At 64.2% G+C, this 24,357-nt stretch overlaps 5 protein-coding genes across 6 annotated transcripts; 1 reads left to right on the forward strand and 4 right to left on the reverse strand.

Annotated features, from left to right (window-relative positions):
• Window positions 1-220: 220 nt before the first annotated feature.
• Window positions 221-8,776, reverse strand: LOC127465906 (lysosomal alpha-mannosidase-like; the record flags this gene model as incomplete). The annotated part of the gene is given in 10 exon segments (XM_051776438.1): window positions 221-396; window positions 1,076-1,158; window positions 1,652-1,768; window positions 2,577-2,719; window positions 4,008-4,140; window positions 5,158-5,295; window positions 5,297-5,352; window positions 5,842-6,015; window positions 7,689-7,791; window positions 8,620-8,776. Coding segments are annotated over 10 exon segments (1,198 nt in total), but the record flags the coding sequence as incomplete, so codon positions are not given.
• A 708-nt stretch (window positions 8,777-9,484) lies between these two features.
• Window positions 9,485-10,929, reverse strand: WDR83OS (WD repeat domain 83 opposite strand). Its single transcript, XM_051776437.1, has 4 exons — window positions 10,791-10,929; window positions 10,239-10,344; window positions 9,675-9,772; window positions 9,485-9,599 (listed from the first exon to the last, which is right to left on the reverse strand). The coding sequence occupies exons 1-4, from the start codon at window positions 10,913-10,915 to the stop codon at window positions 9,533-9,535; spliced, it is 396 nt and encodes a 131-aa protein (XP_051632397.1). The 5' UTR covers window positions 10,916-10,929; the 3' UTR covers window positions 9,485-9,532.
• A 359-nt stretch (window positions 10,930-11,288) lies between these two features.
• Window positions 11,289-14,911, forward strand: WDR83 (WD repeat domain 83). The gene is made up of 9 exons (XM_051776436.1): window positions 11,289-11,429; window positions 12,334-12,454; window positions 12,558-12,663; window positions 13,444-13,492; window positions 13,595-13,721; window positions 13,804-13,871; window positions 14,335-14,443; window positions 14,528-14,642; window positions 14,739-14,911. Exons 1-9 carry the CDS (start codon window positions 11,327-11,329, stop codon window positions 14,889-14,891), a joined length of 951 nt encoding a protein of 316 aa, XP_051632396.1. The 5' UTR covers window positions 11,289-11,326; the 3' UTR covers window positions 14,892-14,911.
• Window positions 14,912-14,968: 57 nt separating this feature from the next.
• Window positions 14,969-17,398, reverse strand: DHPS (deoxyhypusine synthase). 2 transcript variants are annotated; one of them, XM_051776434.1, is made up of 9 exons: window positions 17,091-17,398; window positions 16,732-16,893; window positions 16,349-16,470; window positions 16,170-16,266; window positions 15,945-16,031; window positions 15,763-15,868; window positions 15,580-15,683; window positions 15,355-15,480; window positions 14,969-15,267 (listed from the first exon to the last, which is right to left on the reverse strand). In XM_051776434.1, the coding sequence occupies exons 1-9, from the start codon at window positions 17,331-17,333 to the stop codon at window positions 15,175-15,177; spliced, it is 1,140 nt and encodes a 379-aa protein (XP_051632394.1). In that variant the 5' UTR covers window positions 17,334-17,398; the 3' UTR covers window positions 14,969-15,174. The 2 variants fall into 2 exon arrangements, with proteins under 2 accessions (XP_051632394.1, XP_051632395.1); XM_051776435.1 differs by lacking the exons at window positions 16,349-16,470; window positions 17,091-17,398 and having other exon boundaries at window positions 16,732-16,814.
• Window positions 17,399-17,621: 223 nt separating this feature from the next.
• Window positions 17,622-23,935, reverse strand: LOC127465902 (F-box/WD repeat-containing protein 9-like; the record flags this gene model as incomplete). The annotated part of the gene is made up of 9 exons (XM_051776433.1): window positions 17,622-17,855; window positions 17,938-18,003; window positions 18,570-18,659; window positions 18,749-18,862; window positions 19,421-19,569; window positions 21,017-21,108; window positions 22,556-22,668; window positions 22,745-22,876; window positions 23,700-23,935. Coding segments are annotated over 9 exons (1,067 nt in total), but the record flags the coding sequence as incomplete, so codon positions are not given.
• Between the last annotated feature and the right edge of the window lie 422 nt (window positions 23,936-24,357).

The following is a 24,357-nucleotide window of genomic DNA, read 5'->3' on the forward strand; positions in this document are numbered from 1 at the left end:
CCATCCCAGGGATTATCCCCCATCCCGGGGATTGTCCCCCATCCCAGGGGTGTCCCCCATTCCCAGGGGTGTCCCCCATTCCCGGGGATTGTCCCCCATCCCAGGGATTGTCTCCCATTCCAGGGGTTATCCCCCATCCCAGGGGTGTCCCCCATTCCCGGGGATTGTCCCCCATCCCAGGGCTGTCCCCCATTCCCAGGGATTGTCCCCCATTCCCAACGATTGTCCCCCATCCCAGGGATTGTCCCCATCCCCGGGGTCCCCCCGTGCCCCACCTGCAGGAAGCCCAGGCTGAGCCTCTCGTAGCCCTTGAGGGCCGGGCGGCTGGAGAAGAACCCGGCCCAGAACTGGTGGGGCCCGTCCGAGTAGGGCAGGAAATCGTCCGTCTTCAGGGGCCTGGGGGACACGGGGACACACCTGTGACACACCTGGGACACACCTGGGACACCTGGGGCACACCTGGGACACACCTGGGACACCTGGGACACACCTGGGACACACCTGTGACACACCTGGGGCACACCTGGGACACCTGGGGCACACCTGGGACACACCTGGGACACCTGGGACACACCTGGGACACACCTGGGGCACACCTGGGACACCTGGGGCACACCTGGGACACACCTGGGACACCTGGGGTACATCTGGGGCACACCTGGGACACACCTGGGGCACACCTGGGGCACCTGGGACACACCTGGGACACACCTGGGGCACACCTGGGGCACCTGGGACACACCTGGGACACACCTGGGGCACAACTGGGGCACACCTGGCACACCTGGGACACACCTGGGACACACCTGGGACACCTGGGGCACACCTGGGTCACACCTGTGACAAACCTTTGACACCTGGGGCACACCTGTGACACCTGGGGCACATCTGTGACACACCTGTCCCACCTGTCACACCTGTGATACACCTGGATCACACCTGTCCCACCTGAGTCACACCTGGGGCACACCTGGGTCACACCTGTGACACGCCTGTGACACACCTGTGACACCTGGGGCACACCTGTGACAAACCTGGGTCCCACCTGTGCCACACCTGTCCCCCCGGCCCTCACCAGGTGAGGTTGGCTCGGTGCAGCTCCCGCAGGTAACAGGACGGGGTCGAGTACAGGGCGTGGACGCGGCTCCCGTTGGATTGCTGGGATGGGGGGCACGGGGGGGTCATGGAGGGGTCACGGGGGGGTCATGGAGGGGTCACAGAGGGGTCATGGGGGGGTCAAAGGGGGGGGCACAGGGAGGGAAAGGGGAGGGAAAGGGGGAGAAGGAAACGGGAGGGAAAGGGGGAGGGAAAGGGGGAACAAGTGGGGGACAAGAGGGACAAAAGGGGGGGGATTAAGGAGAGGCACCCCCCCAAAATGTGGGGTTCGGGTGGGCTGGGGGAACACAGGAGGGACCCTCACCTGGGCAATGAAGGTGTCCAGGTTCTGGAACCCCAGGGATGGGGTTTGGGGGGGCACAGGAGGGGCACAGGGGGTACCCTCACCTGGGCAATGAAGGTGTCCAGGTTCTGGAACCCCAGGGATGGGGTTGGGGGGGCACAGGGGGGGCACAGGGAGGGCACAGGGGGGGCACAGGGGGGGCACAGGGGGGGCACAGGGGGGGCACAGGAGGGGCACAGGGGGGTTCCTCACCCGGGCATTGACGTGGGCGATGAGCTTGTCCAGGTTCTTGAACCAAAGGTGGGCGTTCTCGTAGTGGAAGTCGGAGCCCATGGTCATGATGATGTGGTTGGTCCGGTACAGCTTGGCCTGGGGGGAGGACACAGCTCAGGACCCCCACCCTGGGCAGGGCAGGGACCCCCAGGACCTTCACCTGGGGGGGCCCTTTTCCTCCTCTTCCCTCCCCTTTCCTTCTGCCCCTTTCCCTCCCTGTCTTCCCCTCTCCATCCCCTTTTCTTCTTTCTCTCTCCTTCTCCCCTTTCTCTCCTCTTTCCCTCCCATTTCCCTTCTCTTCTCCCCCTTTCCCTCCCCTTTCCTTCTCCCTCTTTCCTTCTCCCCCTTTCCCCCTCTTTCCCTCCCCTTTCCCTCCCCTTTCCTTCTCCCCCTTTCCCTCTCTTTCCTTCCACTTTCCCTTCCCTTTCTTTCTCCCATTTTCCCTCCCCTTTCCCTTCCCTTTCCTTCTGCCTCTTTCCTTCCCCCCTTTCCTTCCCCTTCTCCCCCTTTCCCTCCCCTTCTCCCCCTCTCTGTCCCCTTTCCTTCTCCCCCTTTCCCTCCCCACAGAGCCCTGGGAACCCCATCCCAGCAGGGAGAACACCACAGGACCCCCATCCCAGGGGGACAGGGACCCCCAGGCCCCTCACCTGGGGGGGCAGGGACCCCCGGGACCCCCCCAGAAAGGGGAGGGAAAGAGAGAGGGAAAGGGGGAGGGAAAGGGGGAGGGAAAGGGGGAGGAAAGGGGGAGAAGGGGAGGGAAAGGGAGAGAAAGGAGAAGGCGACTCTTCCCCACAGAGCCCTGGGAACCCCATCCCAGCAGGGAGAACACCACAGGACCCCCATCCCGAGGGAACAGGGACCCCCAGGCCCCTCCCCTGGGGGTCTGATCCCCCCCCAGCCCCACCTGGGTGGTCGCTGCCCGCAGGAAGGACGAGACCACCTCGTCCACGTTGCGCTCGGGGCCGTCCCCGTCCACCACGGGGGGGTCTGAGCAGAGCTGGTCCCAGCACAGCCCCGGGGGGGGGTCGTAGACGTTGGGCAGGATCCCTGGGGACACGAGTGTCACCCCCTTGGGGACAGGGCAGGACCCCTGGGGACAGGAGTGTCACCCCCTTGGGACAGGGCAGGACCCCTGGGGATGGGGCAGGACCCCTGGGGACACGAGTGTCACCCCCTTGGGACAGGGCAGGACCCCTGGGGACACGAGTGTCACCCTTTGAGGACAGGGCAGGACCCCTGGGGATGGGGCAGGACCTCTGGGGACAGGAGTGTCACCCCCTGGGGACAGGGCAGGACCCCTGGGGATGGGGCAGGACCCCTGGGGACACGAGTGTCACCCCCTTGGGACAGGGCAGGACCCCTGGGGACACGAGTGTCACCCTTTGAGGACAGGGCAGGACCCCTGGGGATGGGGCAGGACCTCTGGGGACACAAGTGTCACCCCCTGGGGACAGGGCAGGACCCCTGGGGATGGGGCAGGACCCCTGGGGACACGAGTGTCACCCTCTTGGGGACAGGGCAGGACCCTTGGGGACAGGGCAGGACCCTTGGGGACACGAGTGTCACCCCCGGGGGACAGGGCAGGACCCCTGGGGATGGGGCAGGACCCCTGGGGACACGAGTGTCACCCCCTGGGGACAGGGCAGGACCCTTGGGGACAGGGCAGGACCCTTGGGGACACGAGTGTCACCCCCGGGGGACAGGGCAGGACCCCTGGGGATGGGGCAGGATCCCTGGGGACGCGAGTGTCATCCCTTGGGGACAGGGCAGGACCCTTGGGGACAGGGCGGGACCCCCGGGGACAGAGTGGACATGGATTGGGGGGGATCCCCAGGAGGGGAGGAGGTTTTGGGGGGGTCCCAGGTTGTCACCAGTGGTAGGGGAGGGATGGAGACAGGGCAGATTTGGGGGTCCTGGGGGTCCCAGGGCAGGTTTGGAGGTCCTGGAGAAGGTTTAGGGGTCCTGGGGGTCCCAAGGAAGGTTTAGGGGTCCCAGGGCAGGTGTGGGGGTCCTGGGGGTCCCAAGGAAGGTTTGAGGATCCCAGGGCAGGTTTGGGAGTTCCAGGGCAGGTGTGGGGGTCCTGGGGAAGGTTTAGGGGTCCCAGGGCAGGTGTGGGGGTCCTGGGAGTCCCAAGGAAGGTTTGGGGGTCCCAGGGCAGGTTTGGGAGTTCCAGGGCAGGTGTGGGGGTCCTGGGGAAGGTTTAGGGGTCCTGGGGGTCCCAAGGAAGGTTTAGGGGTCCCAGGGCAGGTGTGGGGGTCCCAGGGAAGGTTTGGAGGTCCCAGGGCAGGTTTGGGGGGTCCCGGGGCAGGTTTGGGGGTCCCGGGGGTGCCCTGACCAGTGAAGATGTCGGCGTTGGGGGGGTCCAGGCTCGGGCTCCCCCTCCAGAGCAGCTCCAGCTCCTGGCACCGCGCCCGGGCCACCTTGTCCTGGTGGTCCACGCGGCCCAGGAAGACCCCGTCGTACCCCATCTGGGGGGGGGGACACGGGGGGGTCACTGGGGGTCCCACACACTGGGGGGGGTCAGAGGGAGGGGTGGGGAGGGTCCCCTGGGGAGTTTGGGGGTGTCCACAGGGAGGGTGGGGGGGCAGGGAGGGGTTTGGGGCCACAGAGGGAGGGTCGGGGGAATGCACAGGGGGGGTCCCTGGGGAGGAGGTTTGGGGTTCAGGGGGAGTTTTGGGGGGCCCTGGGGGGGTCTGAGGGTCCCCCCCCATGAGCCAACTCAGCTGCCATCTCCCGGAGTGGCCAAAGGGGTTGATCTGCCGGGGGGGCTCAGGGAGGGTTTGGGGGTTCAGGGGGAGCTTTGGGGGTTCAGAGGGAGGTTTGGGGGGTCCCTAGGAGGGTTTTGGGGGGTCCCCACCTGAGCGAGCTCAGTCGCCATCTCGCGGGAGTGGCCAAAGGGATCGATCTGCCAGGGGGGGCTCAGGGAGGGGTTTGGGGGTTCAGGGGGGAGTTTTAGGGGTTCAGCGGGAATTTTGGGGGTTACAGGGGGAGTTTTTGGGGCCCCCACCTGAGTGAGCTCAGCCGCCATCTCACAGGGAGTGGCTGAAGGGGTCGACCTGCCACAGGGGGCTCAGGGAGGGTTTGGGGGCTCAGGGAGGGGTTTGGAGTCCCTGGGGGGGTTTGGGGGCCCCTGGGGAGGGGTTGAGATTTCAGGGGGAGGTTTGGGGGTCCCTGGGGGGAGGTTGGGGGTCCAGGGGGAGTTTTGGGGTTCCAGGAGTGCCCAAAGGGGGTCGATCTGCTGGGGGGGGCTCAGGGAGGGTTTTAGGGGCTCAGGGGGGGAGGGGGTTTGGGGGTTCAGGGGGAGGTTTGGGGTTCAGGGGGAATTTTGGAGGTTCAGGGGGAGTTCTGGGGTCCCCACCTGAGCGAGCTCAGCTGCCATCTCCTGGGAGCGGCCGAAGGGGTCGATCTGCCAGGGGGGGCTCAGGGAGGGGTTTGGGGGCTCAGGGAGGGGTTTGGGGGTTCAGGGGGAGTTCTGGGGTCCCCACCTGAGCGAGCTCAGCCGCCATCTCGCGGGAGTGGCCGAAGGGGTCGATCTGCCAGCCCACCCGGGGGGTCCCGCAGGGCCCGAAGTGGCGGCGCAGGAAGCGCCGGCCCAGCCCCATCTGCTCCAGGGTCCCCCCGTTAGTGGGTCGTGGCCTCGTCGCTCATGCACCAGCCCCCCCCCACGAACTCCAGCCGCCCTGGGTTGGGGGGGGGGGGGGGGCAACAAGGGGGGGTCAGCCCCCCAAAATCCCTCGGGGGGCACCCCGGGAGCCAGCCCCGTCCCCTTACGAGGTCGCTGGACCCCTCGGAGGTGCGACCCCCTCCCTGCACCCCCCCATGGTCACACAGACCCCACAGACCCCCCCCCCAAAGTCCCTGTGCACACCCCCAGTGCCCCCCACCCCCCTAGAAGGTCACTGAGACCCCTCCCAGTGACCCCTCCCATCCTCCCAGTGACCCTCCCATCCTCCCAGTGACCCCTCCTAGTGACCCCTCCCATCCTCCCAGTGACCCCTCCCAGTGATCCCTCCCATTCTCCCAGTGACCCCTCCCAGTGCCCCCTCCCATCCTCCCAGTGACCCCTCCCATCCTCCCAGTGATCCCTCCCAGTCACCCCTCCCATTCTCCCAGTGCCCCCCTCCCAGTGCCCCCTCCCATCCTCCCAGTCCGTCCCAGTCTCTCCGTACCCTGCTGGACGAGGTCCCTGACCCTGTTCCGGGTGTCCTGGTCCTGCTGTCCCCACCAGAGGGACAGAAAAGCCACCTCGGCGTAGACGAAGCGCCGGGCGGGGTCGGCCCCGAGCTCGGCCACCACCGAGTCCAGGATGTACTGAACCCCCGCGTGCTGCTCCCTGTTCCGCACTGGGGGGCCACGGGGGGGCATGAAAAATAAAAATACGGGGGTTTATAAATATATTTTATAAATATTTTTATATATTTTATAAATATTTTTATATCCGTATTTTTATATTTATACAAAATATATGTCATTTTTGTATTATATATTTATGTATTTTTATATTTTATTTATTTATTTATTTGGATTTATTTGTATTTATTTATAATTTATATATTTAAATTTTAATATTTTTATATTTTATACCTCTACATTTTTATATTTTATGTTTATATATTATCTATATTTATTTATATTATAATTTTTATATTTATATATTATATTTTAAAATTATATATTTATATATTTTATATATTTATATATTCAAGTTTATTTATATTTATTCATATTTCTATTTACTTATATTTATATTTATTTATACCTTATATTTTTATTGTATCATGAAGTTGTAAGATATCCAAGTTCAAAAAACTGGGCTTGAGTGTCAGGTCTTTTTAAAGAACTTTAAAAGTTCTTAAGAATTAAAATCTTTTAGGGCTGTTTTGTACCCAGGGGTTTCTTTTCTCTCTTTGGGCTAAGGACGAAGGAAGATCCCTCATCTTTGACACGGGACACCTTTGTCCCTCATTGGAATAAAGGGAAAGCCCCTTTTCAGAGAAAACAAACCTTTTCAGGCACAAATGAATGTATTAAAGTTCTCTGAAAAAGAGGGGGGGGATTTTGTGAAACTACAAAATGGATAAGATGTAACCCCAAAGGGTCTTTTTTTTCCCCCGGAAATCTGGCGAGAGAAAAACCCGAATAAATTGTTCCTTGTTTCTTTGTTCCCCGAGTTTCTGCCCTTCCTTCTAAATTTAAAAGAGGGATTTTTCCCACGGGGGGGGGCACAGGGTCATCACAAAGCACTGGGGGGGGGGCATCACCCCAAAGCAGGGGGACACACGGGGGGGTCACCCCAAAGTGCTGGGGGGAGACAGGAGGGGGCACAGGGACACCCCTGGGGACACAGGAGGGTCACCCCCAAAGAGCCAGGATGGGTCAGGGGGGGCACAGGGACACCCCTGGGGACACAGGGGACAATTGGGGGGTCACTCTAAGGTACCTGGGGATGGAGGGAGGGGGGCACTGGGTGACCCCAAAGAGTCAGGATGGCTCAGGGGGGCAGAGGGACATCCCTGGGGACGCAGGGGGGTCACCCCAAAGAGCCAGGATGGGTCAGGGGGGCACAGGGACATCCCTGGGGACACCCAGGGGACAATGGGGGGTCACTCTAAGGTACCTGGGGATGGAGGGAGGGGGGCACTGGGTGACCCCAAAGAGTCAGGATGGCTCAGGGGGGCAGAGGGACATCCCTGGGACGCAGGGGGGTCACCCCAAAGAGCCAGGATGGGTCAGGGGGGCACAGGGACACCCCTGGGGACACAGGGGACAATTGGGGGGTCACTCTAAGGTACCTGGGGATGGAGGGAGGGGGGCACTGGGTGACCCCAAAGAGCCAGGATGGCCAGGTAGGGGCACAGGGACACCCCTGGGGTCACCCCAAAGCACGGTGAGGGGTGGTGGTAGTGCAGGACAGGGGCACGGGGACATCTGTGGGGACACCCAGGGGACACCAAAGCACAAGGGGAGGGGCAGGAGGGTGGCCCAGGGGACACCCAGGTGGCCCGTCCTCCCCCACCTCCATAGTAATACTGGTCCACGGTTTTGAGCCACCCGACGTCGTCGTGGGAATGCGGCACCAGGTGAACGTTCAGCAGGCCGGGCCGGGTGGGGGGGCACGACTGGGAGGGGAAAAGGGGCCCGGGGGGGCTCAGAGGGGGCTCCCCCCCAGCCCCTCAGTGGCCCCCAGTCCATCCCAATGCCCCCAGTGCCCATTCCCCCAGGATGTTCTGGTGCCCCCCTTCCTCGGCCCCTCTCAGTGCCCCCAGCCCCTCCCAGACCTCTCAGTTCCCGGTTCCCCGGGACACTCGGTGTCCTGCAGCCCCCCCCCCCCGTTTCCCCCCAGCCCCCCCAGTTCCCCCTTTCCCCAGGACACTTCAGTTACCCCCGGGCCCCTCCCATTTCCCCCAGTTCCCCTTTCCCCAGGACACTTCGGTTACCCCCGGGCCCCTTCCGGTGCCCCCCCAGTCCCTCCTACTTCTCTCAGTTCCCCTTTCCCCAGGACACTCTGATTCCCCCCAGTTCTCCCAGTGTCCATTTCCCAGGACACTCTGGTTCCCTCCCTCCCACCCAGTTCTCCCAGTGTCCATTTCCCCACGACACTCCGGTTTCCCCCCAGTTCTCCCAGTGTCCATTTCCCCAGGACACTCCGGTTCCCCCCCGGCCCCTCCCGGAGCCACCCCGGTGCCCACCCCCTCCCAGTGTCCCCAGTCCCTCCCAGTTTCCGTTTCCCCAGGACACTCCGGTCCCCGCTCCGGTTGCCCCTCGGCCCCTTCCAGTGCCCTGTCACCCTCCCCCGGTGTCCCCCAACCCCTTCCAGTGCCCCCAGTCCACCCCAGTTCCCCCAGTCCTCCCAGTTCCCGCTTCCCCAGGACACTCCGGTCCCGCTCCGGTCTCCCCTCAGCCCCTCCCGGTGCCCTGTCACCACTCTCAGCCGCCCCCGGTCCCACCTGGTACCCGCAGCCCGCGGCCGCCGCCGCCCCGAGCAGGAGCAGCAGCAGCAGGAGCAGCGGCGCCGCGGCCATGACACCCCCCCCCGCTCACGTGACCGCCCGTTCACATGACCCGGGGAACACCCGACCCGGGGCCTGGCCCCGCCCCTTGAGCGAGAACCAGCCAATGGGTGACCGGGAAAAAGCCGCTCCGGCCACGCCTCGCGCTCTGATTCGCCGCGGCGCGCGCGGGGGGCGGGGCGCAACGGAATGGCGCGAAGACACCTCCCTACGGAGGGGGGCGGGGACATAACGGAGACAAGCCAATGAGGAGGCGGAGCGCAGTTGATTGACGGCTCGCGGGGAGGGCGTTTGCAACGGCGGGAACCGACGGGTAGCCAATGAACTCTAGTGGCTCCCGGAGCCCCGCCCCCGCCGAGCCGTGGTTGGCGGGAAGCGAGTGACGAGCATTTATCTCCTCCAATAGGAAGTCAAGGAGACGGTTCCCTCACGGCGGCGGGGGGGACTGAGGGTCCCAGAGGCTCCGGGACCCCCCGGGACCCCAAACTGCCCCTGGATCCCCCCAAACTCCTCTGGGAACCCTCCAAACTCCCCTGGGAACCCCAGACTGCCCTCGGATCCCCCCAACTCCCACTGGATCCCCCTCAAACTCCCCTGGAAGCCGCCCCACACACACACACTCCTCTTTAACCCCCAAATTCCCCCCGGGCCCCTCCAAATGCTCTGGGACTCTCCCTTCCTCCCAGACTCCCCCCGGACATACCAAACAGCTCCTGAACCCCCCCAAACTCCTCTGGAACTCCTAAACTGCCCCCAGGCCCCGCTTCACACACCCCCCCCAGGTATGTACAGACCACACCAGTGCCAGGACCACCTTTTATTGCCCCCTCCCCGATTCCCCCTCTCGCTGTCACCAGGGCGGGGACATGGGCTGGGGGTTCTGCAGGTAGGACATGACCACGGCCGAGATGGAGAGCCTGGAGGGGACACAGACATCATCAGAGACCCCTCAAGGCCCCCAGGGCCCCCCGAGATCCCCCCCTGGGACTCACATGAAGCTGCTCATCATCTGTTTGGTGTCCTCGGAGCTGCGGGAGTTGGCGAAGCTGATGAAGGAGCAGTACACGGCGATCCAGGCACACCACTTGAGCTGGGGAACCCCGGGACACCCCCTGTGAGACCCCCCTGAGACCCTTGAAGGGGTCCTGAACCACCTGAGACCCCCAGGAACCCACCCAGGGACCCCCCAAGTCCCTGGGCAATCCAGGCACGCCACTTGAGCTGGGGACCCCTTGGAAGCCCCCCCAGAGAGCCCCTGGGGATGGACCCTGAGACCACCAAGATCCCCTGGGGATGGGCCCTGACACAACTGAGACCCCCTCAAGAACCCCTGACACCCCCTGGGAATGAGCCCTGAGACCCCCTGAACACCCTGGGAATGAGCCCCGAGACCCCCTGAACACCCTGGGAACAAGCCCTGAGACCCCTTTGAACGCCCCATAGACGAGCCCTGTCCCCTCCAAGCCCCCCCCAGGGACTCTATCCCTGTGCCCCCGCCCCGGAACCCCCCCAGGGGACGACCCCCAACCCTCCCGGTGCCCCCCCCGGGCCCCCACCTTGAGCATGAGCCCGCACATGCTGAACACCATCCCCAGCAGGTTCATGTAGTCGGGGGTCGGGTCCTCCAGCGCCGGGTTGGTCTCGGTGGCAGGGGGCTTGTACCTGGGAGGGCGCGGGGGGGGGCCCCGGGGTCTGTCCTCGGTCCTCCCGGTGTCCCCCCAGGTCCTCCGGGTTCCTCTCCCGGTGCCCTCCCGGAGGTACCCCCGGTTCTTCACCTTGTGCCCCCCCTCCCTGGTCCCTCCCCCTCCTGCCGGTCCCCATCCCCCGGTCCTCCCGGTCCCCTTCTGGTCCCTCTCCCGGTGCCCTCCCGGAGGTACCCCCAGTTCTTCACCTTGTGCCCCCTCTCCCTGGTCCCTCCCCGGTGTCCTCCCCCTCCTGCCTGTCCCCATCCCCCGGTCCTCCCGGTGTCCCCCCAGGTCTTCCTGGTCCCTCTCCCGGTGCCCTCCCGGAGGTACCCCCGGTTCTTCCCCTTGTGCCCCCCTCCCCGGTCCCTCCCCGGTGTCCTTCCCCTCCTGTCGGTCCCCATCCCCCGGTCCCCCCGGACCTACCTGGCCACCTTGCCGGGTCTCCGCGGGTCCGCCATGGCCCCGCCGCCACCACCGGCACCGCCTCTTCCGTTCCCCGGTACCGCCCCCGGGACCACCCCCGGTGCCATCCACGGTACCGCCCCCATCGCCGGGACCGCCCCGGTGCCGCCTCCATCACGGGTACTGCCCCGGTACCATCCCCGGTACCATTCCCATCGCCGGTACCGCCCCCGGTGCCACCCCCGGTACCGCCCGGTACCACCCCCATCACAGGTACCGTCCCCGGTACCACCCTCGGTGCCATCCCCGGTACCGCCCCCACCGCCGGTACCGCCCCGGTGCCACTCCCGGTACCACCCCAATCGCCGGTACCGCCCCCGGTGCCACCCCCGGTACCACCCCAACCCCCGGTGCCGCCCCCGGTGCCACCCCCGGTACCACCCCAACCCCCGGTGCCGCCCCCGGTGCCATCCCTGGTACCACCCCCACCGCCGGTACCGCCCCCGGTGCCATCCCCATCGCCGGTACCGCCCCCGGTGCCGCCCCCCGGCCCGGCCATGGCGTTCCCGAGGCCGCGGCCCGCCCGGCCCGAGCTGCCCCGGCAGCGGGTGCGGAGCCTGCAGTGCGGGCAGGGAGCGGTGCGGGCCGCCCGCTTCAACGGTGAGACCACGGCGGGGGCGGGGGGGAACCGGGAACGGGGTTTGGGGGGTCCCGGGGATGGGCTTTGGGGATGCCGGGGCAGGTTTGGGGGTCCTGGGGGTCCCAGGGAAGGTTTAGGGGTCCGGGGGGGCCCGGGGCAGGTTTGGAGGTCCTGGGGATCCCAGGGAAAGTTTGGAGGTCCTGGGGGTCCTCGGGAAGGTTTGGGGGTCCTGGGGGTCCCAAGGCAGGTTTGGGGGTCCCAGGGAAGGATTGGAGGTCCTGGAGATCCTAGGGAAGGTTTGGGGATCCTGGGGGTCCCGGGACAGGTGTGGGGGGTCCAGGGCAGGTTTGGAGGTCCTGGGGGTCCTGAGGAAGGTTTGGGGGTCCCAGGGCAGGTTTGGGGGTCCCAGGGCAGGTTTGGAGGTCCTGGGGGTCCCAGGGAAGGTTTGGGGGTCCCAGGGAAGGTTTGGGGTCCTGGGGGTCCCAGGGCAGGTTTGGGGGTCCCAGGGAAGGTTTGGGGGTCCCAGGGCAGGTTTGGAGGTCCTGGGGGTCCCAGGGAAGGTTTGGGGATCTCAGGGAAGGCTTGGAGGTCCCAGGGCAGGTTTGGGGGTCCTGGGGGTCCCGGGGAAGGTTTGGAGGTCCTGGGGGTCCCAGGGCAAGTTTGGAGGTCCCAGGGAAGGTTTGGGAGTCCTGGGGGTCCTAGGGCAAGTTTGGAGGTCCCAGGGCAGGTTTGGAGGTCCTGGGGGTCCCAGGGCAAGTTTGGGGGTCCCAGGGCAAGTTTGGAGGTCCCAGGGCAGGTTTGGAGGTCCTGGGGGTTCTGAGGAAGATTTGGGGGTCCCAGGGCAGGTTTGGGGGTCCCGGGGGGGGGTGTGCCCATCTTTGGGCTCCCGTTTTTGGGGAGTCACCGCCTGCTCCCCCCCCTCAGCCGACGGGAACTATTGCCTGACGTGCGGCAGCGACAAGACCCTCAAGCTCTGGAACCCCCACAAGGGCACAGCCCTTCGCACCTACCAGGGCCACGGCTACGAGGTGCTGGACGCCGCGGGGTAAGGGCGGGGAGGGGGCTGCGGGGAGGGCCCTGCCCTGGGGGACCCTCCCACCCCAATCACGGGACCCCCCTCCCCCCGTGTGTGTGTCCCCCCCCCTTAGGTCGTTTGACAACAGCCAGATCTGCTCGGGCAGCGCCGACAAGGCCGTGGCCCTTTGGGACGTGACCACCGGGCAGGTGGTCCGCAAGTACCGGGGGCACGCGGGGGTGAGCCCGGGGGGGGGCAATTTGGGGGGTCGGGGGGGGGATTTTGGGGGCTAGGGGGTATATGGGGGGTCGGGGAGGGGATTTGGGGGGCTGGAGAGGGGATTTTGGGGGGGTTCACAGGGGGAACTGAGGGGTTGGGGAGGGAATTTGAGGGGCTGGGGGGGGATTTCGGGGACTAGGGGGGGATGTGGAGGGTCAGGGAGAGAATTTGAGGGGCTGGAGAGGGGATTTGGGGGGGTCACAGAGGGAATTGGGGAGTCAGGGAGGGGATTTGAGGGGCTGGGGGGGATTTTGGAGGCTGGGGGGCATATGGGGGGTCAGGGAGGGGATTTGGGGGGCTGGAGAGGGGATTTGGGGGGGTCACAGGGGGAATTGGGGAGTCAGGGAGGGAATTTGAGGGGCTGGGGGGGATATGGAGGTCGGGGAGGGAATTTGAGGGGCTGGGGGGGATTTCGGGGGCTAGGGTGGTATATGGGGGGTCAGGGATGGGATTTGGGGGGGTCACAGGGGGAATTGGGGGGTCGGGGAGGGGATTTGAGGGGCTGGGGGGGGATTTCAGCTCTGGGGGGTATATGGGGGGTTGGAGAGGGAATTTGGGGGGCTGGAGAGGGGATTTGGGAGGGTTCACAGGGGGAACTGGGGGGTCAAGGATTTGAGGGGCTGCCAGGGGGTGTGGGGGGCCTGGAGGGGGGGAATTGAGCGGCTGGGGGGTAAATTTGGGTGTCTCCTGAGGGGGAATTCGGGGGGGGCCGAGGCGCTGACTCCCCCCTTCTCCCACAGAAGGTCAACTGCGTCCAGTTCAACGACGAGGCCACTGTCATCGTGTCCGGTGAGGGGGCAGTTTGGGGGGTCCCCTGCGAGCCCCCAGACCCCTCTTTTGCCCCTCAGGACTCCCCAAAACTCCCCTGACCCCCCCTTTTCCCCCCCCCAGGCTCCATCGACTCCACGGTGCGCTGCTGGGACTGCCGCTCCCGCCGCCCCGACCCCGTGCAGGTCCTGGACGAGGCCAAGGACGGCATCTCCAGCGTGAAGCTCTCGGCCTACGAGATCCTCTCGGGGTGAGGGATGGCCCCCCCCTCGTTGGGGACCCCTCCCCGAATCGGGGACCCCCCAAAATCACCCCCCCTTTTCGCTCCACAGCTCTGTGGACGGACGCGTCCGGCGCTACGACCTTCGGGCGGGGCAGCTCTACTCTGACTACATTGGGAGTGAGTTTTGGGGGGTGGGAGGGCTCTGGGGGCATTCCCAGGCTTGGGGGGGGTGTCCTAAAGTGAGGAGAGAGCTCTTAAAATGAGGAGGGGGCTCCCTTTCCTCCCCCACCGTGTCCCTGCAGGCCCCATCACCAGCGTGTGCTTCAGCAGGGACGGGTACTGATTTTTGGGGAGCGGGAGGGCTCTGGGGGTATTCCCAGGCTTGGGGGGGGTGTCCTAAAGTGAGGAGAGAGCTCTTAAAATGAGGAGGGGGCTCCCTTTTCTCCCCCCCTGTGTCCCTGCAGGCCCCATCACCAGCGTGTGCTTCAGCAAGGACAGGCTTCGCCAAGGATGGGCAGTGATTTTGGGGGGTAGGAGGGCTCTGGGGGCATTCCCAGGTTTGAGGGGTGTCCTAAAGTGAGGAGAGAGCTCCTAAAGTGGGGAGGGGGTTCCCGTTTTTCCCCCCCCCGTGTCCCTGCAGGCCCCATCACCAGCGTGTGCTTCACCAAGGACGGGCAGTGCGCGCTGGTCTCCAGCCTGGACTCCACCCTCAGGCTGCTGGACAAGGACACCGGGGAGCTGCTGGGCGAGTAAGAGCCCTCTCCAAACCCCTTCCCACCCCCCCCGGGGGGGGTCTGCAGGGCCCCCCCCTCACCCCCAGCCCCCCTGCCCAGGTACACGGGGCACCGCAGCACCACGTACAGGCTGGACTGCGTCCTGAGCGAGCAGGACACGCACGTGGGCTGCGCCTCCGAGGACGGCCACGTCTACTTCTGGGACCTGGTGGAGGTGAGCAGAAGGTGCTGGGAGGGGGCTTTGGGGACCCCCCTAGCCCCTCACTGACCCCCCCAGCCCCTCACTGACCCCCCCCGTGTCCCCCCCCAGGGCTCGTTGGCGCTCAGCCTGCCCGTGGGCACGGGGGTGGTGCAGTCCTTGGCCTTCCACCCGCGCCTGCCCTGCGTGCTGGCGGCCACCCAGGGCCAGGTGACGCTGTGGAGGGAGGAGAACTTCCAGCCAGAGGGGGACCTCGACACCTGACAGCACTGGGGGGGTTGGTTCGAGGGGCTGGGGGCCCCCCCAGGTTCGCCTGGAATGAGGAATAAACCCCCCCTGAGTGGAGACCCGGTCGTGGTTTATTGGGAGCTCAAATAAATACAAGCAGCGGGGAGGGGATCGGGGACAAGGGGATGGGGATGAGGGGACATGGACAGGGGAGGGCAGGCATGGAGGTCTCCTGTACCCCCCGTCCTCCCAGGGGGTGTCACCCCACTGTCCCCCACCCTGGGGATGTGTGTGGGTCACCCCCGAGCCGGGGAGTCCCTCAGTGCCCCCCTGGCACCGGGAAGGCGTCGGCGCTGCGGGCGAAGGTCTCGGCCACCAGCAACGGGAACACCAGCGAGGCGTCGGCGTAAACCTGCGCCAGGGGAGGGAGTCAGGGGGCTCTCCCCCTTCCAAAGCCCCCCCCAAACCTTCCCCCCCAGACTCCCCTGGACCCCCCCACCTTGACGGGGGTGGCGTCCACGCGGATCTTGCCCCAGGACACGGCCTCGTCCGGCCGCGCGCCCGAGTCGGAGCCGTCGAACTCCTGCGCCGTGTTCACGTACACGGAGAAGTCGGCGCCGTTCCGCTGATGGGGGGGACACAGCTGTGAGTCCTGGGGGGGGGGTCCCTGTGCCCCCTCCCCACCCCTGGGACACCCCCAGCCACCCCCTCCAAGCCCCCTCACCATGAGGTTGGCGTTGGCGATGTGGTGCTTGACCAGGCCCCCGCCCAGGATGATCATCCCCGTCTTGTGGGCGAAGATGGCCTGGGTGTTGATGAGCCGCAGGTCTGCGGGCAAAGAGGGGGGGTCAGGACACCTGGAGACCCCCCCAAAACCCCAGAGGGGAACCCCTGGCGGGTCACTCACCCTCCACAATGTCCAGCACCAGCCCCGGGCGCTTGTAGGAGTGGAAGAAGATCATGTCCCCGAGGGAGCCGTCGGTGAGCGCCGGGCTCAGCACCGGGATGTTGTTCTGAGAGGGGGGACACGGTGAAATCCCTGGTGACACCCCGCAGAGTCCCCCAGTGCTTCCCAGTGCCCCCCAGTACCTTCTGGGCCCAGTAACAGACCGACTCGGGGTGGTTGATCTCCTTCCCCAGCCGCGCGATCACCCGGGACGGCGTCCACCGCACGCCCTGGGGGGGAAACCGGGGTCAGGACCCCTGGCTTGGGGGGGTCCTGGGACCCCCTCAAACCCCACCCAGAGCCAGGGGCAACTCAGGTGTCCAGGGACCCCACAAACCTTCTCAGGTGGGTGGGTGTCCCCCCCTCACCTGCGTGTCCTGCTCCTCCACCATCCGGTCCAGGATGGGCATCAGCCAGTCCTCAAACTTGCAGTAGTTGTCGTTGGGCACCAGCAGGTTCCCGATCCTGGGGGACCCCAAAACGACCCCGAGGTGAGCCCGGAGGTGGCCCCAGAGGGGTCCCCGGCCCCCCATCTGCCCCCCCAGACCTGTTGATGCCGCTCTCCCGCAGGTCCCGGCCCCGCAGGTGGAAGTCCCCGATGTAGGTGGGTGCCAGGCACTTGATCAGGTCCTCCTCCACCCCCCCCGCCGTGGTCACCAGCACGTCCACCTGCACAGGGAGGGGCTCAGGGCCCTGGGGACACCCTGGGGACACCCCAGGGATCTCGGGGACACCCCGTCCCCCAGGTGTCCCTTGTCCCCCCCATCCCCATTCCTGACTGCAGAGCTGTGTCCCCATGTCCCCACCTGTCCCAGGTGTCCCCCCCCAAGTCCCCAAGTGTCCTCCCCATCCCTGCTCTTCCCCTCCCCATCCCTGCTGTCCTGCCCTGTCCCAGGTGTCCCCCCCATGTCCCCAGTGTCCCCCGGTCACCATTCCGTGCTGGACGAGGTATCGGATGCTCTCCCTGACCCCGGAGCTCACGAGGTTGGAGGTGAAGCCCAGGAAGATGGTGCAGCCCGAGGGCGGCCGCGGCCCCGCCAGGGCCCCCCGTTCCCGCTGCTCTGGAGTCAGGGGCTGCAGCTTGGCCGAGATCTGGGGGGAGGAACGGAGGGTAGGTCACAACGGGACCACCGGGATTCCCTCCCGGATCCCCACCCGGCCACCCCCTCCCCCCGATGTGACCCACGGGAACGGCCCTGGGACCCCTCCCCGGGACTTCCCTCCCCGTTTGACGCCTCCCAGGACCCCCCTTTCCCCCCTGTGCCCCTCCCCCCCCCCCGTGCCCGCACCATCCTCTGGATCTCGGCCACGGCCCGCGCGAAGCTCGTGGCCTGGAAGCCGGTGGTGCGGAAGGAGCGGAGCAGCTCCGCCAGGTCGGGGCCGCTCGCGAAGTCGTACCCGCGCACCGGCAGCGCCTCGGCCGGCAGGGCCCCGCTGGGCCGCAGCACGGCCCGGAGCGCCTCGGCCGGGGGTTCTCCGGGGCCCGGGGTCGGTTCCGGGGCCTCCCCCGGAGCCTCTCCCGGGGCCGCCATGGCTCGGCCGTGCCGCTCAGGGCGCCGCCATCTTGGGCCGCCCCCACCCCGCCGTGCGCCTGCGCGCTACCTTCTTGGGCCGCCCTCCGCCGCCGTACAGCCGCGCGCCGCCATCTTGGTTCCTACACTGCCGGTGGCCCGCGCGCCGCCATCTTGGCGCTACGGCGGCCGCGGAGCGCCAAGAGCCGCGCGGACGCGAACGGCCTCGGTGCCGACAGAGCCCCGAAACCTCCGCAACCCCCCCTGCCCCCTCGAATTCACCCCCAAAACCGCGGGGGGACACAAACCCCGCTCCAGTCCAATTCTTTAATACAACCAACAGCTTCCAGCCACACCCAGACCCCGGATCCGGGCCCAGCCTCCCTCTCACGTTGGGGGCGCAGGGGGGGCCCCGGGGGGCTCGGGCTGAGCCCCCCACCCTGCAGGAGGGCCCCCCCAGGCCCCGAGTCAGGTCCGGAGCCTCCAAACCTCGACCGAGAGCCCCCCCGAGGCCGCGGCCACCACGTCTCCGTCCACACTGATCTGGGGGGGCACAGGAGGGTCAGGGGGGCACCGGAGGGGGTGAAGGGGGGCACTGGGGGGGGGGGGGTCACAGGGTCCTCACCCCGTTCAGGACGTCGTCGTGTGTCCAGGAGCAGATGGTCCGGGGGGGGTCGGTGGGAATGTGGATCTGTGGGAGAGGAGGGGAGTGATGGTGGGAGCCCCTCCAAGACCCCCTCGGGGGGAGCAGCAGCCCCCCCCCCCCCCGACACAGCAAGGGGCTTCTCAACACTGGCAGGCCCCCCCCAGCCCAGTGAGGGATCCCCCAGAGCCCTGAAAGGGTCCCCCTCCAGTCCAGCATGAGCCCCCCCAACCCAGAGAGGGCCCCCCAGCCCAGAAAGGGGTTCCCCAACCCTGAAAGAGCCCCCCAAGCCCCACGAGGGCCCCTCTAAACCAGTGAGGACCCTCCCCCAGCCCAGCCCGGCCACCCCTAACCCACCATTACCCCCCCAAATCCAGTGAGGGCCCCCCCAAGTCCAATGAGGGCCCCACAACCCAATGAGGGCCCCCCCAAGTCCAACAAGGGCCCCACAACCCAGTGATGCCTCCCACCACCCCCCACCTGACAAGGGTCTCCCCAGGCCCCACAGGAGCCCCCCCAATCCAGTGAGGACCCTCCCCCAGCCCAGCCTGGCCCCCTCCCATCCCACCACGGCCCCCTGAGCCCCCCCCCCAGCCCAGAGAGAGCCCCCCCACCCTGAGGGTCTTGTCGGTGCTCGTAGTGTAGAGGGATCCCAGCGAGTGCCAGAGCCCCGTGATCTGCAGCTGGTGCCCCACGTCGAAGTACTGGGGGGGGACACACACACAGGGACCCCCGTGAGGCCTGGGGGGCCACCCAGACCCCCCACACCCCCCCCAAAGACCCCCCCCCATACCCGGAGGGGCTGGAAAACGCCGCCGGTGCTGCCAAAGAGGTAAACGTGGCCCTGGTTGTCCCCGGCCCAGAGCTGGGACCCCCCGTAGGACATGGACAGCAGGTAATTGTCCAGCTGGGGGGGGGAACACGGCCCTAAATGGCACCTCAGAGAGGGCAGGGACCCCCCCTTGGCCAGCATGGGTCCCCCCCCGGCCCTGAGAGGGGCTCCCCAAACTATTGAGGGTCCTCAAACCCAGGGATGGACCCCCCCAACCCAACGAGCTGCTCCCCAAACCCAGCACAGGTCCCACCCTCCCAAGCCAGTGAGGATCCCCCCAAACCCAGCACAGGCCCCCCCAACTCTAAAAGGAGCTCCCAAACCCAATGATGGACCCCCCAACCCAGTGATGGACCCCCCCAACCCAGTGATGGACGCCCCCCAACCCTAAAAGGGTCTCCCCAACCCAGTGATGGACGCCCCCCAACCCTAAAAGGGTCTCCCCACCCCAGTGAGGGACCCCCCAACTCTGAAAGGAGCTCCCCAACCCAATGATGGACCCCTCAACCCAAAAAGGGGTCTCCCCAACCCAGGACAGGTTCCCTCCCACCCCAGTGACGGACCCCCCAAGGGCCCTGGGGGGGGCCGGGGAGCCTCCCAGCCCCCCGGGGAGGAGGGGGGGTCCAGCCCCACCTGCAGGCGCTGCAGGACCCCCCCGGCCCTGCGGTCGAAGACCACCAGGGTCCGGTCCTCGCTGCCCGACACGATGAGCCGCTCGTCGGCCGCCAGGGCCAGCACCGCGTTGGCGTGGGGCTTGTAACTGCCCACCTGGGCCTGCCCGGCTGGGGGGGGCAAAGGGGGGACACAGTGGGACACCTGAGACCCCCCAACTGCCCACCTGGGCCTGCCCGGCTGGGGGGGCACAGGGGGGACACAGGGGGACACCTGAGACACCCCCCCCGACTGCCCACCTGGGCCTGCCCGGCTGGGGGGGCACAGGGAGGACCCCTGAGACCCCCCAACTGACCACCTGGGCCTGCTCCTGAGACCCCCCAACTGCCCGGCTGGGAGGGCACAGGGGGACACCTGAGACCCCCCAACTGCCCACCTGAGCCTGCATGGCTGGGGGGGCACAGGGGCACACCTGAGACCCCCCCCAGCTGCCCACCTGGGCCTGCCCAGCTGGGGGGGCACAGGGAGAACTCTAAAACCCCCCCAACTGCCCAGCTGGGCCTGCCCCTGAGACCCCCCCAACTGCCCAGCTGGGGGGGGCACAGGGAGACCCCTGAGACCCCCCAACTGCCCACCTGGGCCTGCTCCTGAGACCCCCCCCAACTGCCCAGCTGGGGGGGCACAGGGAGACCCCTGAGAGCCCCCCCAGCTGCCCACCTGGGCCTGCCTGGCTAGGGGGGGCACAGGGGGAACTCTAAAACCCCCCCAACTGCCCACCTGGGCCTGCCCCTGAGACCCCCCCAACTGCCTGGCTGTGGGGGCACATCAGCAGGACCCCCCAAGGGCTGATCCGCCCCCAAACCCTGATTCACCCCCCAACCAGGTCCCCCCACTGAGGTCCCAGTCCTGGGATCCTCCCCCAGTCCCTCCAGTCCCAGGGGTCCCCCCAATGCTCCCCAAGCCCCCCCCAGGGATCCCCCTCAATCCCTCCAGTCCTGGGGGTCCTACCAGTGCTCCCCAGGCCCCCCCAGGCCCCCCCCCCAGTCCCTCCAGTCCTGGGGCTCCCCTCAATGCTCCCCAGGCCCCCCCAGTGCCCCTCCCCAAGTCCCTCCAGTCCTGGATCCCCCCAAGGACCCCCCCAGACCCTCCAGTGCTGGGTCCCCCCAATGCTCCCCAAGCCCCCCCAGGGACCCCCCTCCAGTCCTGGGGGTCCCCCCAACGCCCCCCAAGCCCCCCCAGGGACCCCCCTCCAGTCCTGGGGGTCCCCCCAACGCCCCCCAAGCCCCCCCAGGGACCCCCCTCCAGTCCTGGGGGTCCCCCCAATGCTCCTCAAGCCCCCCCAGGACCCCCCTCAGTCCCTCCAGTCCCAGGGGTCCCCCCAATGCTCCCAGGCCCCCCCAAAGACCCCCCTCAGTCCCTCCAGTCCTGGGGGTCCCCCCAACGCCCCCCAATCCCCCCCCAGGGCCCCCCCTCCAGTCCCGGGGGTCCCTCCAATGCTCCCCAAGCCCCCCCAGGACCCCCCCAGTCCTTCCAGTCCCGGGGGTCCCCCTAACGCTCCCCAAGCCCCCCCAGGGACCCCCCCCCAGTCCCAGGGTCCCCCCCAGACCCCCCCCGTACCTCGGGGGTCGTAGACGGTGACGGTTTTGTCGTAGGTGCCGGTGACGAGGACGTCGGGGCCGTAGGAGAGGCACAGCACGGCCGCCTTCTCCCTGGGGGGGCAGTTTGGGGGGCCCAGGGACCCCCCAGAGGGGGGTGAGGGGGCTTCGACCTCGTCAATAAATCGGGGGGAGACGGGGGAGGGGGGAACGACCCCCCTAGGATCGAGGGGGGAACTGGGGGGGACACGGGCGGGGTGGGAACGGCCCCCCTGGGACGTGGGGGGGGAACCTTCAACTGGGATTGTTAAATTAATTAAAATTTTTCCTTATTATAATATACAATTGCATATTGATGTAATGATATAGGATATGTAAATGTATTGTATATTGCTATAACAATGTTATAATTACATTATTGTATAATTATGTATACATAATTATATATAATAGTATTATAATAGTAAATATTAATATATTAGACATATATATATGTACATGTATATACATATATGTTATATATGTATATGTATATACATCTATATGTATATAAATATATATACATATATATATGTACATATATATACATATATGTACATATATATACATATATGTACATATATATATATATATACATATATACATATATACATATATATGTAATTATATACATAATTATGTTATGTATAATACATGTATACATATATTATGTATAATATATTAATATTTACTATTAAATATATAAATATATTAAAGAGATATTTATATACTTATATATCATATATAAATAAATATAAGTATATATAAATTTTATGTATAATGAATTTTATATATCAAATATTTAAAAAATAGAAAAATTTATATATTTATGTATTTATATGAAATATAAAAATTTTAATATATAATACACACAATATAAATATTTATGTGTTTAAATATAAATATAAAAAGAAATATAGGAAAAATTATAAACATATTAAAATATATATAAAGCATATAAAATATATAAAACACATAAATATATAAAAATACATAAATATATATAAAATATATAAAAATATATATAAAAATATATTAAAATATATATAAAGTATATAAAAGATATATATAAAATATATAAAATATATATTAAAATATATAAAAATATATAAAACATATAAAATATATAAAAATACATATAAATATATAAAAATACATAAATATATACCAATACATATAAAATATATTAAAAATATATAAAAATGTATAAAAAATATATGAACCATATAAAATATATTTCAACACATAAATATATTAAAATACATATAAAATATATAAAATATATATAAAAATATATAAAACATATACAAAACATACAAAATATATTTAAATATATAAATATATAAAAATACATAAATATATAAAAACACATATAAAATATACATACAAATACATATATAAATATATATAAAATATATAGAAAAATATAGAAAAACTATAAATAAATATATAGAAAAATATATATAAAATTATATAAAAAAAATATATAAAATACTAACCCCCAACCCCCCCCCGGCCATACCTGATCTCCCCGAACTGCTGCCCCTCGGCCTCCAGGTCCCAGAGTTTGACGGTGCTGTCCCAGGAGCCGGAGCAGACGCGGGACCCTCGCGCGGCCAAGCACCAAACCCAGCCCTGGGGGGACCCCAAAGTGCTGCGGGACCCCCCCAGAACACTCGGGGAGGGAGGGGGGGGGGAGTCTCAAGCCCACCTTGTGCGTCCCGCTGCGCCCCGAGCCCAGAGCCTTGACCAGAACCTTCCCGGGGGGGCCCCGGCCCAGCTCCCGCAGGTCCCAAAGGTTCACGTTGCGGTCCCGGCCCCCCGAGACGCACAGGGAGCCCCCCTGGAGTGGGGGGGACAAGGGTGAGAGGGGGAAACCCCCTGGATTGGGGAGGGGGACACGGGTGAGAGGGGAAAAACCCCCTGGGAGCCCCCCCAGGACACACAGGGAGCCCCCCTGGAGAGGGGGGGACACGGGTGAGAGGGGGAAACCCCCTGGGAGCCCCCCTGGATTGCGGGGGGACAGGGGTGAGAGGGGAAAACCCCCTGGGAGCCCCCCTGGATTGGGGGGGGACACGGGAGAGAGGGGAAAAACCCCCTGGGAGCCCCCCTGGATTGGGGGGGGACACGGGTGAGAGGGGAAAAATCCCCTGGGAGCCCCCCCAGGACACACAGGGAGCCCCCCTGGATTGGGGGGGGACACGGGTGAGAGGGGAAAAATGCACAGGGAGCCCCCCCCAGGACACACAGGGAGACCCCCTGGATCGGGGGGGACACGGGTGAGAGGGGAAAAACCCCCTGGGAGCCCCCCCAGGACACACAGGGAGCCCCCCCCCCCCCTTGGGACAGAGGGGACAGGTGAGGTGAAGACCCCTCTGGGATCCCCCCTTGATTTGGGGGGGGGGGGGGACAGGTGAGAGGGGAAAACCCCCCCTGGGAGCCCCCCTGAACTGGGGAGGGGGAACAGGTGAAAGGGGAAAAAAACCCTGAGAGCCCCCCTGGATTGGGGGGGGGGGACAGGTGAAGTGGAGACCCCTCTGGGATCCCTCTTGGAAGTGAGGGGAGGGTGACAGGTGAGTGGGGAAGCCCCCCCTGGGAGGGGGGGGATCCAGGGACCCTCCCTCGGGGATCCAGCCCCCCCTGCTCCCCTCCCCCGGGGGTCCCACCTGGAGAAGCAGGACGGAGTCCACGGAGGCGAAGTGCCCCTCGTCCAGGGAGAAGTGCTCCATGGGGGCCCCCCCGGCCCCCCAGCGCTCCAGGTGCTCCTCCAGGTCCTCGCAGGCGGCCGCCCAGTCGAACCCCGACTCTGAGGGGGGGGGGTCCCGAAAACGGGGGGGGGGGGGGGGGGGCAAAGTGTCATGGGGGGACTCAGGAGGGCACCGGGAGGGTCCCCCAGAGACACCTCGGGGGGAGAATGGGGGGCACAGGGGGGAATGGGGGGGGGAAAACGGGGGGTCCCCAAGGTCCCCAATTCCAACCCCTGACCTCCCTCAGAGTGTCAGACCCACAAACACTGGGGGGGGGTCCCCAAGGTACCCATTTCCACCCCCAAACCCCCCTCAGAACATCAGACCCATAAACACTGGGGGGGGGGTCCCCAACGTCCCCATTTCCACCCCCTGACCCCCTCAGAGCGTCCAGACCCGCAAACACTGGGGGGGACATCCAGGACATCCCACCACCCACCCCGGGGACACCTTTGGGGTCCCCCAACCCCTCCCAGCGTATCCCAGGAAAATGAGGGAGTCAAGGGGGTCCCCAAGGAAATGCAGGGGTCTCCCACCCCCCCAAGACCCCCTTGGGAGCATCAGACCCACAAACACT

Source organism: Manacus candei, unplaced genomic scaffold (assembly GCF_025592945.1).
Source record: "Manacus candei isolate 608988 ecotype Guabito, Panama unplaced genomic scaffold, ASM2559294v1 h1tg000523l, whole genome shotgun sequence".
NCBI classification, from domain to species: domain Eukaryota; kingdom Metazoa; phylum Chordata; class Aves; order Passeriformes; family Pipridae; genus Manacus; species Manacus candei.

Bases quoted from the DNA above. Each gene is read 5' to 3' on its own strand.
- WDR83OS (XM_051776437.1), bottom strand. From the start codon at position 10,915: ATGGGGGCGGTACCGTGGATGGCACCGGGGGTGGTCCCGGGGGCGGTA. The intron at 9,773-10,238 runs GTGGGGGCCCGG...GGGGTTCCCCAG, and splicing joins TGTGCGGGCTCATGCTCAAG to CTCAAGTGGTGTGCCTGGAT. The intron at 9,600-9,674 runs GTGAGTCCCAGG...TGTCCCCTCCAG, and splicing joins CAGATGATGAGCAGCTTCAT to GCTCTCCATCTCGGCCGTGG.
- WDR83 (XM_051776436.1), top strand. From the start codon at position 11,327: ATGGCGTTCCCGAGGCCGCGGCCCGCCCGGCCCGAGCTGCCCCGGCAG. The intron at 12,455-12,557 runs GTAAGGGCGGGG...CCCCCCCCTTAG, and splicing joins GAGGTGCTGGACGCCGCGGG to GTCGTTTGACAACAGCCAGA. The intron at 14,444-14,527 runs GTAAGAGCCCTC...CCCCCTGCCCAG, and splicing joins ACCGGGGAGCTGCTGGGCGA to GTACACGGGGCACCGCAGCA.
- DHPS (XM_051776434.1), bottom strand. From the start codon at position 17,333: ATGGCGGCCCCGGGAGAGGCTCCGGGGGAGGCCCCGGAACCGACCCCG. The intron at 16,032-16,169 runs GTGAGGGGGGGA...TTTCCCCCCCAG, and splicing joins TGGAGGAGCAGGACACGCAG to GGCGTGCGGTGGACGCCGTC. The intron at 15,481-15,579 runs GTGAGGGGGCTT...CCCCCCCATCAG, and splicing joins TCGCCAACGCCAACCTCATG to CGGAACGGCGCCGACTTCTC.